The sequence below is a fragment of the Geotrypetes seraphini genome, chromosome 11, assembly GCF_902459505.1.
Source record: "Geotrypetes seraphini chromosome 11, aGeoSer1.1, whole genome shotgun sequence".
Classification (NCBI taxonomy): domain Eukaryota; kingdom Metazoa; phylum Chordata; class Amphibia; order Gymnophiona; family Dermophiidae; genus Geotrypetes; species Geotrypetes seraphini.
The window spans coordinates 133,595,125-133,613,074 of record NC_047094.1 but is presented as its reverse complement, the minus strand read 5'-3'; the positions used below and the strand labels follow the sequence as shown (position 1 = coordinate 133,613,074).

Below are 17,950 nucleotides of genomic sequence, written 5' to 3'. Positions count from 1 at the left end.
CATTTTAGGTCCCCAATGCCATCAGTGAATAGCATGCAAATTCCAGCTGCATTACAGAAGTGTGGGTGATGAAAAAAAAAAACCCAAAAAACTCTGTGGATTGACGATGTTCCTAAATCATCCACATAAACTAATTCCATCCACATAAAAGTAAATCATCCACATAAGAGCCTTAAAGGACCTAGTCCATTAGGGATGCAGGACCCAACACAGTCCGCGTTTCGACAAAAAGTCTTCTTCAGGGGTCCCTGGGGGTCCTATAAAGGTGAGCACGTGGGAAACAATTGTGTGCAAATGCAAGCAGTGTCTCACTTCCGGCTCACCACACAATTGTTTCCCACGTACTCACCTTTATAGGACCCCCAGGGACCCCTGAAGAAGACTTTTTGTCGAAACGCGGACCGTGTTGGGTCCTGTATCCCTAGCGGACTAGGTCCTTTAAGGCTCTTATGTGGATGATTTACTTTTATGTGGATGAAATTATTTTATGTGGATGATTTCATTGTACCTTTGGTACTTTGACACTTTCAAATAAAGTCCATTTAGAAACATCGTCACTCCACAGAGTTTTTTTTGTTTTCTCTGGATTTTCTTCTTTGTGGATATTTTGGGGTCAATTCCTTTTGTTTTTTTGCTTGGTGCTGAAAAAAACAGCATAGGACCGTCATGGTAATACAGTCATGTGAAAAATTAGGACACCCCCATAAAATCTTCAGTTCTTTCATAAGAAATTATCACATATCGATGTCAAATCTTTTCTTCTTTTTTTTTTTTAATCTGAGGAAAAGAAAGTGATGTAATTGCAGGTAAACAACAAAAATTTTCCTTGATTTACTCAAGAAGCTAAAAATATCCACAAAAATGGGTATTCGATGGAAGCAGGCGCCTCTCTAAAATGGCCATTGTGACCTCTGGCAACAGCTTGCGGTATTACATGAAGTAGCCATAGGCTCAAAAGCACATATACTCTAGGGAGTGTGTGGTGCAGTGGTTAAAGCTACAGCCTCAGCACCCTGAGGTTATGGGTTCAAATCCACCCTGCGCCTTGTGAACCTGGGCAAGTCACTTAATCCCCCCATTGCTCCACGTGCATTAGACAGATTGTGAGCCCACCAGGACAGATAGGGGAAAATGCTTGAGTACCTGAGCTCCCTGGGGAGAACAGTATAGACAACTGAACACATTTTTCTAGCTCAGGCCACAGTGCATGAAGTTAGAGGTTGGAACCCTGTTGCATGGACTATCACCACTGAAGTCACGTGTTCAGGAAAAGGGAGGAAGGGACAGTGATGGCCTTTGCATGTGTCCTTCCAGCCAGCGAGAATTTCCTCCTGTCATCGGGGCATTCTGGTTAGGGAGGGGAGGTGGAAATATGCAAGGTGTAAAAGAAACTTAACATTTGCAAAGCTCTTGACATCGTAACAGTTATTCTCCCCATCCTAGCAGAAGAGGACTGATGTGAGACCAGAGGGTCAAATGAAAATTAATGACCTAAATTTCTTTTTTTTTTTAAATCTAGAATCATTAAACTAAATTTCTGCAGTTCCTGGTGACTGCTATAGCCTCGATATAATAACCGTGTCCGTGAGAGTCTTGTGCATTTGTCCTGATCCAATGACTTTATTAGCTGATGTACTGGATAAGTAGAACCTCTCCAGTCAGCCAGACCGTGTCAAGGAAATTAATCCTTAGAATAAGTGTTCCTGAAACCCGTATGCTGCTCCTTCTCATTTGCAATCGGCCCCCGTGAAGTACACCTTAGCGAATTAGATCTTTTCCTCCTGTTTCTTGAACAAGAGGGAAATGAGCAATGTGGAAATAAATAAAAACAAAGAAGATCTGAGCAGTAAATCCCAGGCAACGGAGCCCTTGGTTATCTGTATTAACCGGGAGATTTATATCAGCCATGTACACAACAAGGCTCGCAGGGTGGCAGATATACAGTCATGAAATTTAACTCCTGTGCACTCAATAGTTTGACTTTGCTGAGACCCAGTGATTTTCAATCTTTTCTCAACTCGTGGCAAACTGACAAGGTGCAAAACATCAAATTTATAAGGATATATCTTTTAGCATTCATCAGACGAGTATTTAAGAGAGGGTTTAAGGTTCAATAATTAAATTTGTAAATCATTGTTATCTTTATAATGGAATATCTTTATCGAAGATGCAAGTTGGTGCAAGGGATTCGATACACTTCAAATATAATGAAATTAACTACAAACAACTTGCATTCAAAAACAACCATTTTAAAATCAATAGCCCCACCAGAGCGCTGACGGTGATCATATCATTGCATCCAATCCACATCCAGTCGGAATCCAATCTGCATCCCGTCTACCAAATCCTGAGTGGAGTAGAACGGGAACAAGTGGATCGATTTTTCACTCAATCAAAAATTACAAAGGCTAGGGGACACTCGATGAAGTTACAGGGAAATACTTTTAAAACCAATGGGAGGAAATATTTTTTCACTCGGAGAATAGTTAAGCTCTGGAACGCGTTGCCAGAGGTTGTGGTAAGAGCGGATAGCGTAGCTGGTTTTAAGAAAGGTTTGGCCAAGTTCCTGGAAGACAAGTCCATGGTCTGTTATTGAGAAAGACATGGGTTGCTGGCATGAATAGTTGCTACTGTTTGGGTTTTTGCCAGGCAGTTGTAACTTGGATTGGCCTCTGCGAAGACGGGCTATTGGGCTAGATCAGGGATCTCAAAGTCCCTCCTTGAGGGCCGCAATCCAGTCGGGTTTTCAGGATTTCCCCAATGAATATGCATGAGATCTATGTGCATGCACTGCTTTCAATGCATATTCATTGGGAAAATCCTGAAAACACGACTGGATTGCGGCCCTCAAGGAGGGACTTTGAAATCCCTGGGCTAGATGGACCATTGGTTTGACCCAGTAAGGCTAGTCTTATGTTCTTATGAAAGTTCCATTAACATCTTCGTGGTATGTGGGAACACAAACCAGGGGATTTAGCTGTCTGTTTTTCCCTCGCCTTTTTTCCTGCAGAAATCAGTGGCAGCAGTCAGCAGTAGCGGGCAGCAATTCAAGCAGCCTGCTCACGCCAAACCAAATCCTTTCTCTGATGCATAACCTATGCATAAGCAGGAAATGATATCCTCCCCAAAATTGGCAATAGAACCTATCGTGCGGCTCACAGCTCCCTGCAAGGAAGGCACTAGCACGGCACCGATTCTCCTGTGCTGCTGAGGCCCTTCTCTGCACTGTTTTTTCTGCCGCGGTCCACCCCCACTGTGAAGCAACTTCCTGTTTCCGGTTGGGTGGACCGCGGCCAAGGAACTGTGCAGAGGAGGCCGCGGGTACTGCATGAGAATTGCTCCCACATCAGCGATCTCATTGTAGTTGTAGAGGTGAGGGGGGCTTAGGAACTGGGCGGGGAGGTTATTTGGTGGAATTCGGGGGTAGAGAGGGAGGAAGAAGGGAGAGATGCTGAATGGAGGGGTAGAAAGGCAGAACGGGGACACATGGATAGAGGGGAGGTGTCACATGGATGAAGGGGAAGACAGGGGAGGGAAAGGAGATGGTGCACGTGGATAGAGGGAAGTGGAAGAGGAGGGAAGAGATGGTGCACATGGATGGAGGGTAGAGAACAGAGGGAAGAGATGGATGGAGGAGAGGGGAAGAGATGGAAAAAGAGATTTGAGATGGAGGCAGAAAAATGGAAGAAAACTGAATCTGAAAATCAGTGCCAAGCATGCCTCATAAAGCAGCACTCACCTATAACCCCTTGGTAATGCACATCCTGCTTTCCATCTCCCACAGCTACTAATCTGTATATCTTCCAACCGGCAATCAGCGCTTTTCTCATCCAGCACCCTCAAGCTATGTTTACAATCACTCTGCCTCACGTGCTAGCATACACTGAAATATATTTTTTTTGTATCTATATCCACAAGCAGGACTAAACCTTCCAACCAGCTTACTGGCTCGATTTTTGCTGCTTCTTCTTTTTTTTTTTTTTTATCTTACTAGGCAGGCAATATTTAGACAACATAAGCCATGCATTGTTAATAGTCTCTGTGGTACTGTAGCATTTGCCGTTATTATTAGCGGCCTTTTCTTATAGAGCAGCTGTTAACTTGGCAGAACACTGAATTATGCAGTGTGTTAGTTTTCCTGCTTCTCCGTTGTGCTAACCACCTTTAAGTATTGCACTTTCTAATTCATTTCTCTGTATTTATTTTGCAGGCACTACCTGAGGGGCAGACAGCGTCTTGGGATACAGCCAAAGAGGATGAAAACCGTAATAAGAACAGATATGGAAATATTATTTCTTGTACGTGAACATTCAGGGCCTGTTTCAAAAGATGGTGTGAAGATCGTTTTCAAAAGTTATTTTCTGCATTTAAAATGTGGATTGCATGCAGGAGGGGAATATTTCTATAAAGTGCCAACATTTAGATTTCAGAACTGACCGGAGTACTGAACTATAGTCACATATGAAGCGGAGAAGTGACTTAGTGCCGGGGTGAGCAACAAGGGCCGCAATCCAGTCGGGTTTTGTTTTTATATATTCTGTTTTTATTGAAAATTTTTTCATAGTACAAACTCACACGCCAAACAGAACAACAGAACCAAAAGCAACAGCAAACAACGTAAGGACCTCCGTGTTGTCAGGTTTTTAGGATTACCCCAATGAATATGCATGAGATACATTTGCATTCAATGGGAGGCAGTGCATGCAAATAGATCTCATGCATAGTCATTGGGGAAATCCTAAAAACCCGACAGGATTGCGGCCCTCATTGCCCACCCCTGACCTAGTGAATACAGCACCCGGCATAAAACAGATGCCTATATGAACTTTTGTCATAGGCACACTGGCCCAGATCCAGTGGTGTAGAAGGGGAGGGGGGCGAGGGGGCGCCATATTGGGTGGGGGCTCCGCCGTACTCCATCTTTTCCCACTCCTCCCCTTCCTACTCCTCCCCCTCCTCCTCCCCTTCCCTTCCCCAAACCTCTGGAGGTCATGGTCACGATCAACCACTTCAACGTGTTCTTGGCGAGTGCTTCGGTTCTTCCTGTGACAGCACTTCCAGGTACCACGTGCAGGAAGTGATGTCAGCGGGAGAACCGCTGGGGTCAGAAGTAGCATGTTGAAGTTTGTTACTCGCAGTGGTGAACAACTAGAGATTCAAGGGAAGGGGAGGGGGAGCCCGAGCGGCAGGAGGGATCGGTGAAGGAGTGGGGAGCAGAGACAAGGGGAGGGGTGCCTCCTTTGCCCCGATCGCCTCTCACCCTCACGATGCCATTGCCTAGATCCTAATAATAATAATAAATTTATTCTTCTATACCGCCATTACCCAAGAGTTCTAGGCGGTTTACAGAGTAAGAAACTGAACAATCAGCAAAGTACATACATATCATAAGATTTTAAAAAACCAAGATTAAAAATGGCAAAATAATTACAATGTTAAGCAGACTTTACAAATTTTCGAAAAGAACAGTAAGACGTGGCTTGATGAAGACATTCGCCGAGCCAACATTGAAGTTTGCCTGCCTGAAATGCTAAGGTCCTTTCAAAAAAGGTCTTATATCTAACACCATTTGGCTTAGGATAGGCAAATAAGTTAAAGCTTCTCGTAATCCTTGATGGTCTATAAAATTCAAAGTGAGGGAACAAATAAATTGGAGACTCTCCTGAATTCAGCTTAAAACAAATACTTAAATAGTTGCCTGAAGTTAGGTGCCTAACTTGTCACACCTGGTCGATCTAAGAGCCTAACTTAGCCCCCCCCCCCCATTGAGAAAACTGCACAAGAGGTTTTTAGCGCCGGTCAGTGCGTTGAATGCTCTCTGCTGCTCCAACGCTCCTAGGAACTCTGTGAGGTAAAAAGTTGCGAATAACTGAATTTGCAAGTTTTAAAAGAGCTCATGGAATCTCCCAGGTTGGTTGTACTTAGAATGACAACTTATGTCCCCATTACGTTTGTTTCATGAGTTGAGCATCAAGCTACCTAGTTATGCTAAAGACAATAGTATTTTATTTGATACCTGGAAAACTTTGAAATTTATTAACAATTTGACAGAAATTCCAGTAGAAAATTCCACATGTCAATCCTTATGGCTAAACTCCAAGATTGAAATTGGCGAGTCTAAGATCGCCTGGAAGCACTGGATGACACGGGGAAAAAATCTGTCCCCGGCACCGCCGTTCCCTTCACCGCCCTGTCACCGTCACCGCCATCCCTTTCACCACCCCGTCACCGCCACTGCCATCCCATTCACCGCCCCGTCACCGTCCCCGCAGCATCCATATAAGCCTTAGTACTGGAATATTTAGCTTATTCCTTTCTTATAAATCAAAGTTCCTGCTACTGAACTAGAGAAAGAGATGTTCAGCTGGCAGGGCTTTGTTTATAAATTTTTATCAACACAACTAATACACTACTTTATCCTAAAGCAAAAAATAAATAAATAAATAAATATAATTCTTTTTTTCTACCTTTGTTGTCTGGTTTCTGCTTTCCACATCTTCTCATTCAATTCCTTCATCTACTGTGTGTCTTCTCTCTACGTCTTCCATTTGCTGTTACTGTGCCTCTCCCTTCACCCCCCCCCCCAATTGGTCTAGCACCCATCTTCTTCCCTCCGCTGCCCCATAGTCTGGCATCTGTTTTCTTCCCTTCCAGCGTCTTCTCCCCACTCTGTCTTCCACATTTCCCTTCAGGGTCGTTCCTCTCTACCCTCTTTCAATGTCTGTTCTATTTCTTTCCACCACCACCACCCTTCCCTCCCTCCTTTACCATCTGTTCCTTTCTACCACCCTTCAGCTCCTCTCGCGTGGCCTATCTATCTACCTCCCTCCCTCCCTCTTATTTTCGTGGCACGTTACAATGTAATTTGTGCAAGCCACTGGAGCCTGCGAGCTCGGTCTCTTTCCCATCCCCACAAACCACCTCGCTTCTGTGTTCCTATTTTCCCCATTTCTAATATTTCCCCTATGTATCTGGCATTGCCCCCCGTGTCCATATACCATCCCCATGGCATGTCCCCTTTATGTCTCTGTCCCTATGCCCCATGCACATAATTTCCCCTCTTTCTGTTACCTTCCTGTGTCCAGATTTCGCCTATCTTCCTCTTCCATACCAGTGTGTCTCTTCTTTTCAACCCCATCTAGCTTCTTTCCCTTTCCCCCCCCCTGCTTCCAGAATCTGACTCACCTGCCTATCTTCCCCTTTCTTTCCTGCTGTGGGTTTCTTTCTTTCCCTCTTCATCCCCTTGGCTCAGAATCTTTTTCCCTTTCACTCTCTCCTTCCTAGTTTGAGCCGGGAACACGCACGATCGCGCGGTCCAGCAGCCCCCACCCGCCCGATCGCAGCATTTAGCCAGCTCCCTCCCTCCACCTCACCTTAGTTTGCAGGCTTTCTCTTTCGGCGACCCGCACGCTTTCAAAGAGCCGTGCATGCGCAGCTGCTCAGTGTTAAATCTTCTGCTCTGACGCAACCAGAAACAGGAAGTTGCAGCAGAGGAGAAGATTGAACAACTCCAGCAGCCACGCATGCGCGGCTCTTTGAAAGCGTGCGGGTCACCGAAAAAGAAAGCCTGCAAACTAAGATGAGGTGGAGGGAGGGAGCTGGCTAAATGCTGTGATCGGGCGGGTGGGGGCTGCAGGTACCGCGCGATCCTTGATGCCTCACTGCGGAGACAAGACCATTCACCGCTCCACGAGGCAGTAAATGGCCTTGTCCCTATCCCCGTAGCGACTACTATTTTTCTTTCCCCGTTTCAGCGGGTTACCCACGGCTAGCCAAGGGTAACAACCACCGTGTCATTCTCTAACGTACACTAGAAGATGTTATACCAAATGGGAAAATGCTTGATTTTTCATGACTGCAACAATCTTTTGGTATTTCAAAGTCTCAAATTTATAAGTGGTTGCAGTTGAAACAAGCCATTCAGAACGGGTTCCCTGAATGGCGAAATTTTAAAAATTATTATAGCTTTCAGGTTCTATGCTTCCAGACAGATTTGCTAGGACATCAGGCCGCCCGGTGGTATAAATTAATATCTGAATTCTTGACTAAAAAGCCAAAAACTTGTCTTAGAGACATTTGGAGCATTGAGATAAAGCAACATAATTCTGCATCTCAATGGCCACGAATTTGGACTTGGAGGATGAGATGTACAGCGTCAGCATCTATGAGACAAACATGGTTTTTTTCTGTTACATAGATCTTTTTGGACCCCTGTTAGGTTACACAGGTTGGACAGTTCTAAATCTAATAGATGCTGGGACTGTCATCTAGACATTGGAACGCTGGATCATCTGTTGTTCTATCGTCCTTTGATACTCAACTTTTGAAAGTCAATATGGGGACAGATTAATACCATACTGGAATCATCAATTCCATTGACATATGAGGTAGTCATATGTGGAACATTATTGCATATTAAGCCCCCCCATGGACCGCTATAAATGCCGGCTTTTCCTAATTATGACTGGGATAGCTATGCAGATTGTAACTCGCAATTGGAAAAATTATGATCACCTCAGTTTTCCTTTTTGGTGGGCTAATTTATGCTCTAGCTATAGATATGAAAAAATGAATGCTGACCTATTGGGGCATAGCAATTTATTTAAACTGGTTTGGGACCCGTTGACATCTTTTATTGCTTCACTATAGTTGTCTTTTGTCTTAAATTTTTGGTTATTTCCATACACATCCAAGGGCGGAGGGGGGATTACACTACTATTTTAAAGAAGGGAAGGTTATTGAAAGAATATATGTATTTATGTTTTTATTGATTGATCAATGGGAGGGCGGGTGAGATAAAAATGGTTGCTTATGTATTTCTGTAGGATTGTGCTTTTCTTGATTTGTTATATGTTTATATGCCTGTATATTGCACTGTTATTATATAGAAAAATCAATAAAGATTTTTTAAAAAGAAAAACAAAATGTAAATTCGAGGAAGAAGTGTAGTACTAAAAAGTATCGCTAATCGAAAGAAACATTAAAAGACTATAGACTATGCTTTGATCATAAATATCGAAAGCGTCCTTACAGAGAAAACTTTTACACTCACACAGAAGACTTTGTTATTTTTTTCCCAGGGCTGTAGCTAGCTACGTGCTACCACACAAGGTACGAGGGAAGCTAGGGCGCCAAACCTGCTCCCCGTCCGTCGGCGTCCCTTGCCACCATGACGCAAGTGGATGAATGGGAACATGCTGGGAGCATTTGGGGGACATGTTGCAGAGGGCACTTTACATCTTGCGACGTTCCTGCTTTTCCCCCCACTTCTACCGTTCTGAACTATGAAATGTTTACTACCTCAAACCACTTTATTTTCTTTTAGTGAAGGGATGTTTATTTAAGTTCTTCCATTACCTCTGGTCCTTTCGTTCTTTTCCCACCTGTCTCTTGGTAGATTGGCTCTGTGCCCAGAATGGAAAATAAAGAATTGTCTACGGTTAAATGATTTTTTTTTTTTAGCTGTGAATGTTCCATATAATTGAATCTCTCTGATCTATTGTAAATTATTCTCCTGAAACTCTTTTGAGCTATCTTTTCGTATCTGCCTATCTTCCCTTGTATGTGTGAGCAAACACAATTACTAATGTGCCACTTGTATTAAGCCCAGTCTCTGAGTACATAGGAAGGAGAGAACAGACGACCGTCCGCCTCCTCTGTAATAAAGTAAATAAGCTTTAAGGCTGAGTTATATATAGCGCAAAGAGCTAATAGCTGGATCAAGCGGGCAATGATTTTATGATATCACTTGTTGATCACAAAGCAATGAAAGAGTTGGGTCTCTCCAAGATGCAGAGACTGTGTGTTGACTTCCTCACTTTGATTTTCAGGAGTCAGGATGAGTCTTAAAATGTTTAATATTTCTAGATAGATATTAGTCAAGTTATTACATAATGTACTTCATTGCCTGACGCCATGTAAACATATCCTGAAAAACACACTGTTTGTTCATCGCCAGATGATCATTCGAGGGTGAGGCTCCAGGAGCTAGACGGAGATCCACATTCGGACTACATAAACGCAAACTATGTTGATGTAAGTTTGATCTTAATTTCTTTGTCTGTTAGAAAGGGAGTATTTTCTAGGATGACGAGGATGGTCATAGACTAGGGAGGCAAGAGGGGGAGGTACGTTGGTTCTAATTTTGGTTGTTTCCAAGACTCGCTAGCTATGCGGGCTATTGAATTTTCCATAGGACACAGAGGGTCCCTTTTACTAAAGCTTACTATGCATTAATGGACATTAGCATTCGCTAAGTGCCTCATGACCCATGGGTATAAAATAATGAGTGTCGCATTTAGCCAAACTCCCAGAGGCATGCGTTTTTAAATGTTCATTACGCTTATTAAGGTATAGAATAACGCACATACTTTTACATGTGTATTAGGTGGGCAATAAGCCAATAGCCTGTTTTCATGGGTAAGACAGCTTTTATTATCGCCCCTCTACTCACCTGGGCCCCGGATGCTCTAAAATCGTCATTAAAATCCTGCGGGTCACTGTGGGGCTGATAAATAGTCCGATTGATGCTGAAACAATTTCACATAAAGATGAGTTTCCCGGAGGTCTACCGTAATCCTATCCAATCGGTCATCGGAGAAAACCACTGATACATGGGCAGAGCCAACAGGGGAAGCCCCGAAGCAGCCTCCTGCCATTCAGCCGTTCGGGGCAGGAAGAGTAGGGTTGGTTTGTTTGTTTTAATGGACACAGATGTGCGTGTGTTACACACACACTAAGTTTCCAAGTTTAAAATTTTGATAAAACGCTACTCATAAATTCTAAGCGTTTTACAATAAAAAAAAAAAAAGGGGGAAACATTTATCAGACTGATTAAAAACAGGACCAAACTTGACAAACATAAAAAAACAAAAGGAAAATGGGGAGAACTACAATTTTAAAAGAAAAGTAGAGGGTAAAAGCAGAAGGGAGGTAAGAGGGGACTAGGTTATAAATCGACCAAGCCAAATACTGAGCCAGATCAGCATTTCGTAGGCATCTTTGAAAAGGAAGCATTTTAAGCTTCTCTTAAATTTATCGAGGTTTTGTTTGGCCCTAATATGTGATGGTAAAGAATTCCAAATTGTGGGAGCGAATGAAGAGGCCCGACGAGGACTAACGAAGTTTAGAGAAGATATGTGAAGGAGATGTTGAGGAATCGTGTGCAACGAGGAGCTTATGAATAAAGGTTGTGTCAGGTCAAAAGCGTGCCGGGATAAAGGCGTGCTCAGACAATTGAGCGTAACGTGGAGGCGGCGCACGCCAAAGAAAATGACTGTTTTAAAGGGCTCCGACGGGAGGTGTGGGGGGGAACCCCCCCACTTTACTTTATACAGATCGCGCCGCGTTGTGGGGGGTTTGGGAGGTTGTAACCCCCACATTTTACTGAAAACTTCACTTTTTCCCTAAAAAACAGGGAAGCAGTTAAGTTTCCAGTATAATGAGGGCGGTTACAACCCCCAAACCCCCCACAACGCCGCCGCGATCTGTATTAAGTAAAGTGGGGGAGTTCCCCAACAAAAACCCCCGTCGGAGCCCCTAAAAACACTCTTTTTCTTCGGTGCGCGCTTCCGTCTTGCGCTCAGTTGTTGGCGCGCCTTTGTCTTCGGCGGTTTTGTCTATGAACCGTCAGGAGAACACCCCCCATCCCCCCCCCCAACTTAAAATTAAGTTAGGCATCTACATCGGTAGACGCCATTTATAGAATCAGGGCCAAACACCCTGTAGGCGAACAGGGCAAGTCTTTCATGTCGTTGTGCTTTACTGTTTATTCTACGTCTTTCCTAGGGGTACCATCAGCCTCGTCACTACATTGCAACTCAAGGCAAGTACAGTTGAGCTACAAGCCTTATTTATGGAACAGTGCTTGAGTGATACAACTTAAATAACATTATCTGGAGCGGAACATACTATGAGCTAAAAGAAATTAAGCAACTCAACACCCGCTCAAACTCAGAGGAGGGAAATTTAATGGTGACACCAGGAAGTATTTCTTCACAGAAAGAGTAGTAGATCACTGGAACAAGCTTCCAGTGCAGGTGATCGAGGCCACCAGCGTGCTTGACTTTAAGAATAAATGGGACATCCACGTGGGATCCTTACGAGGGTCGAGATAAGGAACTAGGACATTAGCTCTCAGACTTAATGGGGGGGATCAGTAGAGTGGGCAGACTTGATGGGCTATAGCCCTTTTCTGCCGTCATCTTTCTATGTTTCTAAATTCATTGAACAGACAGACAAATGCATTAAAATATACACGGAACTTGTGTCTACGTCTTTACGCATATATTCAGTGGCTGCTTTTACTAACCAATTTAGCCCGCGCTAAATGCAGGGGCGCCCATTGCATTCTAGCATTTAGCGCGCCCGAGTACAAGGTCCCCTTAATTTGCAGTCCTAACCTTATCCAAATAAACCAGTTATGCCTGCTGTTTCTGCAGTCTGATTTAAATGGATAAGTTCTGCAGATTCGGGCTGAGTATCTCCGCTATCCCCAGCATGTTTGGCCATGCCCCCGCATGCCCTGAATTTTGCCCCATTTTATCCAGATAGCGTTTGCTGCATAGTGACTTGCACGCCTGCGACGTTTATGCACATTGGAGCTGAAAATTTAGCTATGCAAAATCGCTTGTGTGGGTTACAGTCAATGCAGACCGTACACGGGTTTCTGAAAATTGGCTGCTAAGGTCTGTGCTCAGATAGACAAAGAGAAAGGGAAAATGTTTGGGCTCAAGATTCAGATGACCGCAGAGAACACTATTCAGAATGAGGGCATAAAAAAGTGACTTCCCAGGACAATTTTAAGATATAGTCAAGCTAGTCACGTCCTAAGGGTAAACTTTAAAACAGGTGTTCTCCGATCTGTAATTCGATTGCTCCTGTGTAGGGTTACCAGACGTTACGGGGAAACCCAGACATGCCCTCTTTTTAGAGGACTGTCCAGGCTCTCAGATAGACTTTCCAAAACCCTGCAGTTTGGTTTTGGAAAGCCCCGACAAGCTCCGGCCACATCTGGAGGGCTTCTGAGCATTCGCGGATAATATCGCACACATCTGTGCGTGCTCCAGACCCTCCAGACGTGGCCAGAGCTCATTGGGGAAGAGAGGAGGCTTTCTGGGGCTGGGAGCGGAACAGGGCAGGGCTTGGGGAAGAATGGAGCGGGTCTGGAGGCGGAACGGGATGGGGTCATGTGTCCGGGTTTTCCGGACTAAAATATGGTAACCCTACTCCTGTGAATATCCCTGAGTAAAGGGTTGACATGGTAGGAGTCTCCCTTGGAGAGTCTCCATCATTCCCTTATATCAGGGGTCTCAAAGTCCCTCCTTGAGGGCCGCAATCCAGTCGGGTTTTCAGGATTTCCCCAATGAATATGCATGACATCTACGTGCATGCACTGCTTTCAATGCATATTCACTGGGGAAATCCTGAAAACCCGACTGGATTTGGCCCTCAAGGAAGGACTTTGAGATCTCTGCCTCATATACTTGGTGCCTGGTGCCTTCACTTGGGGAAGAATGGTGTTAGCAGGAGAGATTTTCCTACCTTGTCCCCAGGAAAAATCCAAAACTGCAGTGTGAACAAGGCTGGCTGAGATTTATTCAAACAGTATAGTTATCTATTAGAACATTTTAAAAAGTAAAAAGATCAACCTCATGGAACCTACTCAACATACAGAATAAGATCATCTCTTAACCTTTGCAATTTATAAATCCTCTGATTTTAACTAGGTAATTGCATACTGTTACCTATCCAGTTCCTATAAGCGATTTGGGCAGTCTGGATTTTACTGTATCTCTCTATTGTTTTACTAAGGCTCCTCCCCAGGTCCATCATTTCAGGGGAAGGCCATTCCAAAGGGTAGGGCCAGCAACGTTAAACATTGATCGACAGCGAAATGCATACATTTTTTCAGCGCCTTGATGCTGGGATAGGTCACACTATCTAAGCAACCTGGAAATCCTCTGCATTCTAATGGGAGACCTCAACAAGTTGTATTTGACTGGATATATGCTGCCTCATCTTCAGTTTTGGTTTGTACCGCAGGCCCTATGCAAGAAACAGTCAAAGATTTTTGGAGAATGATTTGGCAAGAAAACTCTGCCAGTATCGTCATGGTTACCAATCTGGTGGAAGTTGGAAGGGTAAGGTTTTTCCATTGCTTTTTTCTTTCATTCTTATCCCTCCCAGCTAGGTTAATTTTGCTGTGTCTTTTTTTTTTATTTTAACGAAGCTCCCCTTGATCACCACCACTTTTCAACCTTCATCTTGCCACAGATTCAGAAGAGCTGCCCAAGTACAGAATCTCTCTGATTTTCATCCTAACCCTGAGTTTGACCATGGGACTTGCCAATTCTTGCAAAATATTTGGTGGATTTAAATGCCCGTACAATAAACAAGATGTTAACTAAATGTCTTGACTAAAGATTGGTACCTCAACCAGCAAAGCAATATCTGGTGTTAAATTTCTACCACAGCCTTAGGAAATTATTTTAAGATGATGAGAGATGTGGTTCTTCAGAGAAGGACCTGAAGAAAACATCCGTCTGCTTTCCCCAGCTTTCCTCTGGGCCAATATCGCATGCTGGTCGTTAACTGTCTTTTTTTGCTGCAGGTGAAGTGTGTCAGATACTGGCCAGATGACACAGAGGTCTACGGAGATATTAAAGTCACACTGATTGAGACAGAACCCTTGGCAGAATATGTTATACGTACGTTTACAGTTCAAAAGGTAATGAGCTGCCTTGCAAATGTCGTGGAATGCCACCTTGGGTCAACATTTGCTTGAAAGTACTTTGACGGGAATCACAGTGTTAAGTATCGTTTCATTCAAATGTGACTTTTGGTAACTCGGACAGTTCCATTTATCTTTATTTGGGTTCTTAGTGATCTTTTAATTTTAAAACATATTTCGGAACTCACTGCAATTACCTCTGTTTATGGAGTGTTTCGGAAGAGATCTAGCTAGAGTTTAATTGACATCCATATTGCAAGTTCATTGACCAGGTTTTTGCCACCCAACACCAGCTGGATTAGTCATTTATTATACTGAAAGATGCTGCAAGGGCTGAGTAATTTTTAGGTTTGCTATTTCTTTATGAACTATATATAGCTGGAATTGAGATGCCATGTTATGGAAAAACATCTTTGCATTCATGGGTTCAGAAATCGTAGGGTCAAAAAACATCTTTGCATTCATGGGTTCAGAAATCGTAGGGTCAATATTCATTGCTTTTTAACCAGGCAGGAGAGGCTTCTGCCTGGTAAAATAAGCACTGTGTGGATCCAGGGCAGATATTCAGCATAAAAGAAAAATCCTTTACATATCGCTGTGGTAAATCTGGGCTTAGCCTGCAGAGAAGTCTTGCGTTAGCTAATGCTAAGCCTAGGTTTTGCCATGGATCAATAAAATGGCCCCTATGATAGATCCTTCACTCATTTCCCTGGTATACACCAAATAGGTGGTTGATTTACATTTCTCAACCAAGCCGACCAATATTTAAGGCTTTTCTCAGTAATATAAACAAAGCCAGGTGAGTTCCAACTGCAGATAACGTGGATGTGGTAATTTGGGTGCTGTATGAAGGGCAAACAGATTTCAGTTCTTGAACTGTTTTCTCAGAAAGGCTACCACGAGATTCGAGAAATACGGCAGTTTCATTTCACCAGCTGGCCTGACCATGGGGTTCCCTGCTATGCCACAGGTCTCCTGGGTTTCGTCCGCCAGGTGAAGTTCCTTAACCCACCAGAAGCAGGGCCAATAGCTGTACATTGCAGGTAATGCAACCGCTGACCACATTACACTTTTTCTCTCTCTTATTCTTCGCCCTTTAGGCTCTGCGACCCAGTAACCAACTATTATGCTTTTTTTTTTTTTTTGTTCCTTGAATGATCTGTGCTATGCATACTAGTTCCAGATATCCTCTTTGCATCAACAACTAGAAAGTTACTACTATAGTTAGAAGGATGCTAGGGTGCATAGAGAGAGGTATGGCCAGTAGGAAAAAGGAGGTATTGATGCCCCTGTATAAGACTTTGGTGAGACCTCATTCAGAATATTGTGTACAATTCTGGAGGCCGCACCTTAAAAAAGATATAAAAAGGATGGAGTCGGTCCAGAGGAAGACTACTAAAATGGTATGTGGTCTTTGTCATAAGGCGTATGGGGACAGCCTTACAGTCTGTATACTTTGGAGGAAAGGTGGGAGAGGGGAGATATGACAGAGACATTTAAATGTAATGTAATGTAATTTATTTCTTATATACCGCTAAACTCCGTTAGGATTCTAAGCGGTTTACAATGCCTATGTGGCGTAAATGCGCATGAGTCAAGTCTCTTTAATTTGAAAGGAAGCTCTGGAACGAGAGGGCATAGGATGAAGTTAAGAGGTGATAGATTCCGAAGTAATCTAAGGAAATGCTTTTTTACAGAAAGGATGATAGATGTGTGGAACAGTCTCCTGGAAGAGGTGGTGGAGTCAGAGACTGTGTCTGAATTCAAGAAAGCCTGGGATAGGCACGTGGGATCTCTTAGAGAAAGGAAAAGATAATAGTTACTGCGGATGGGCAGACTGGATGGGCCATTTGGCCTTTATCTGTCATCATGTTTCAATGTTTCTATAAATCCTTATACAAGCTGAATATCTTCAAATATATAGCCACACCAAATTGATATTCAAATAGTTATACTGTCAGAAATCAAGTGCAATACACTTTTTACTTTATATAAACGGTAAAAGACCTCAGTGTTTCTCAGAACTGAGAAACTAACTATGCCAGTAAAAATACTGTCATAGAGAAATACATCCTTGCTCTTATATTCTACCGTTTATTTTTCTAATTTTACTATACTTTTTAACTATTTATTATCATTTTTTTAAGATTTTATAAATTTTATAGAAAAGTGAGCACTTATCTTGTTTCTTTCCAACAGTGCAAAACCACCGCAGTTGTCATTCAAAAATTATAGTGTGGTAATAATACATCGATCATGAATAATTCCACTTCAAACTGATTCACATAGAAATCCCAACAGGCCCTGTTTCGCCCTACGGCTGCATCAGGGGATTATTTTCAATTGCGAGCCACTGCTTCAATGATTTTCTCTATGACAGTATTTTTACTGGCATAGTTAGTTTCTCAGTTCTGAGAAACACTGAGGTCTTTTACCGTTTATATAAAGTAAAAAGTGTATTGCACTTGATTTCTGACAGTATAACTATTTGAATATCAATTTGGTGTGGCTATATCAATGTTTCTATAACCATAAAGTTCTATGACATCACAATGCAGGTGTTAAGAGCCATAGCCAATAGGGAGAGGAAATACAAATGTTAAGAGCCTTAGCCAATAGGGAAAGGAGGAGATAGTGGATGCTGCAGATGGGTCATTTGGCCTTTATCTGCCATCATGTTTCTCTGTTTCTATAACCATAAAGCTCTATGACCTCACAATGCAGGTGTAAAGAGCCTTAGCCTATAGGAAGAGGAGATGCAAATGTTGAGAGCCTTAGCCAATAGGGAGAGGAGGAGATGCTCTAGATGGGCCATTTGGCCCTTATCTGCCATCATGTTTCTGTGTTTCTCTGTTTAAAGCCGCATCAGTGGAACGACATACTGTTGATGTTGCTTTGAGTTCCATTGATTGGAGCCTCTGCTCTTTTTTGCAGTGCTGGTGCTGGGAGAACAGGGTGCTTTATAGCCATTGACATAATGCTTGATATGGCAGAAAATGAAGGTGTGGTGGATGTCTTCAACTGTGTGCGAGAGCTGAGATCCCAGCGGGTTAACATGGTTCAAACAGAGGTAACCTACAGCGTGGCCTAGTTTTCATAAACTCCAATGAAATTTGTCAATGGGGAGGGTTACTAGATTTTGCGTCTGGAAAAAGAGGACGCGTGTCTATGGGACGAGTCTGGAGTGCATTGGTGCGTGCGCAGATGCAGCAGTGTTGA

At 43.2% G+C, this 17,950-nt stretch overlaps 1 protein-coding gene across 6 annotated transcripts in view; it reads left to right on the top strand.

Moving 5' to 3' along the window:
• The window catches only part of PTPRT (protein tyrosine phosphatase receptor type T), a 680,142-nt gene that overhangs the window by 639,297 nt on the left and 22,895 nt on the right, over positions 1 to 17,950 (top strand). For all 6 annotated transcript variants that reach the window (XM_033963545.1, XM_033963543.1, XM_033963541.1 and 3 more), the window contains 7 exons: positions 4,211 to 4,298; positions 9,959 to 10,035; positions 11,788 to 11,824; positions 14,044 to 14,141; positions 14,612 to 14,728; positions 15,620 to 15,774; positions 17,666 to 17,801. In XM_033963545.1, the coding sequence (XP_033819436.1) occupies positions 4,211 to 4,298; positions 9,959 to 10,035; positions 11,788 to 11,824; positions 14,044 to 14,141; positions 14,612 to 14,728; positions 15,620 to 15,774; positions 17,666 to 17,801 (708 nt within the window). The remainder of the gene's footprint in view (positions 1 to 4,210; positions 4,299 to 9,958; positions 10,036 to 11,787; positions 11,825 to 14,043; positions 14,142 to 14,611; positions 14,729 to 15,619; positions 15,775 to 17,665; positions 17,802 to 17,950) is intronic.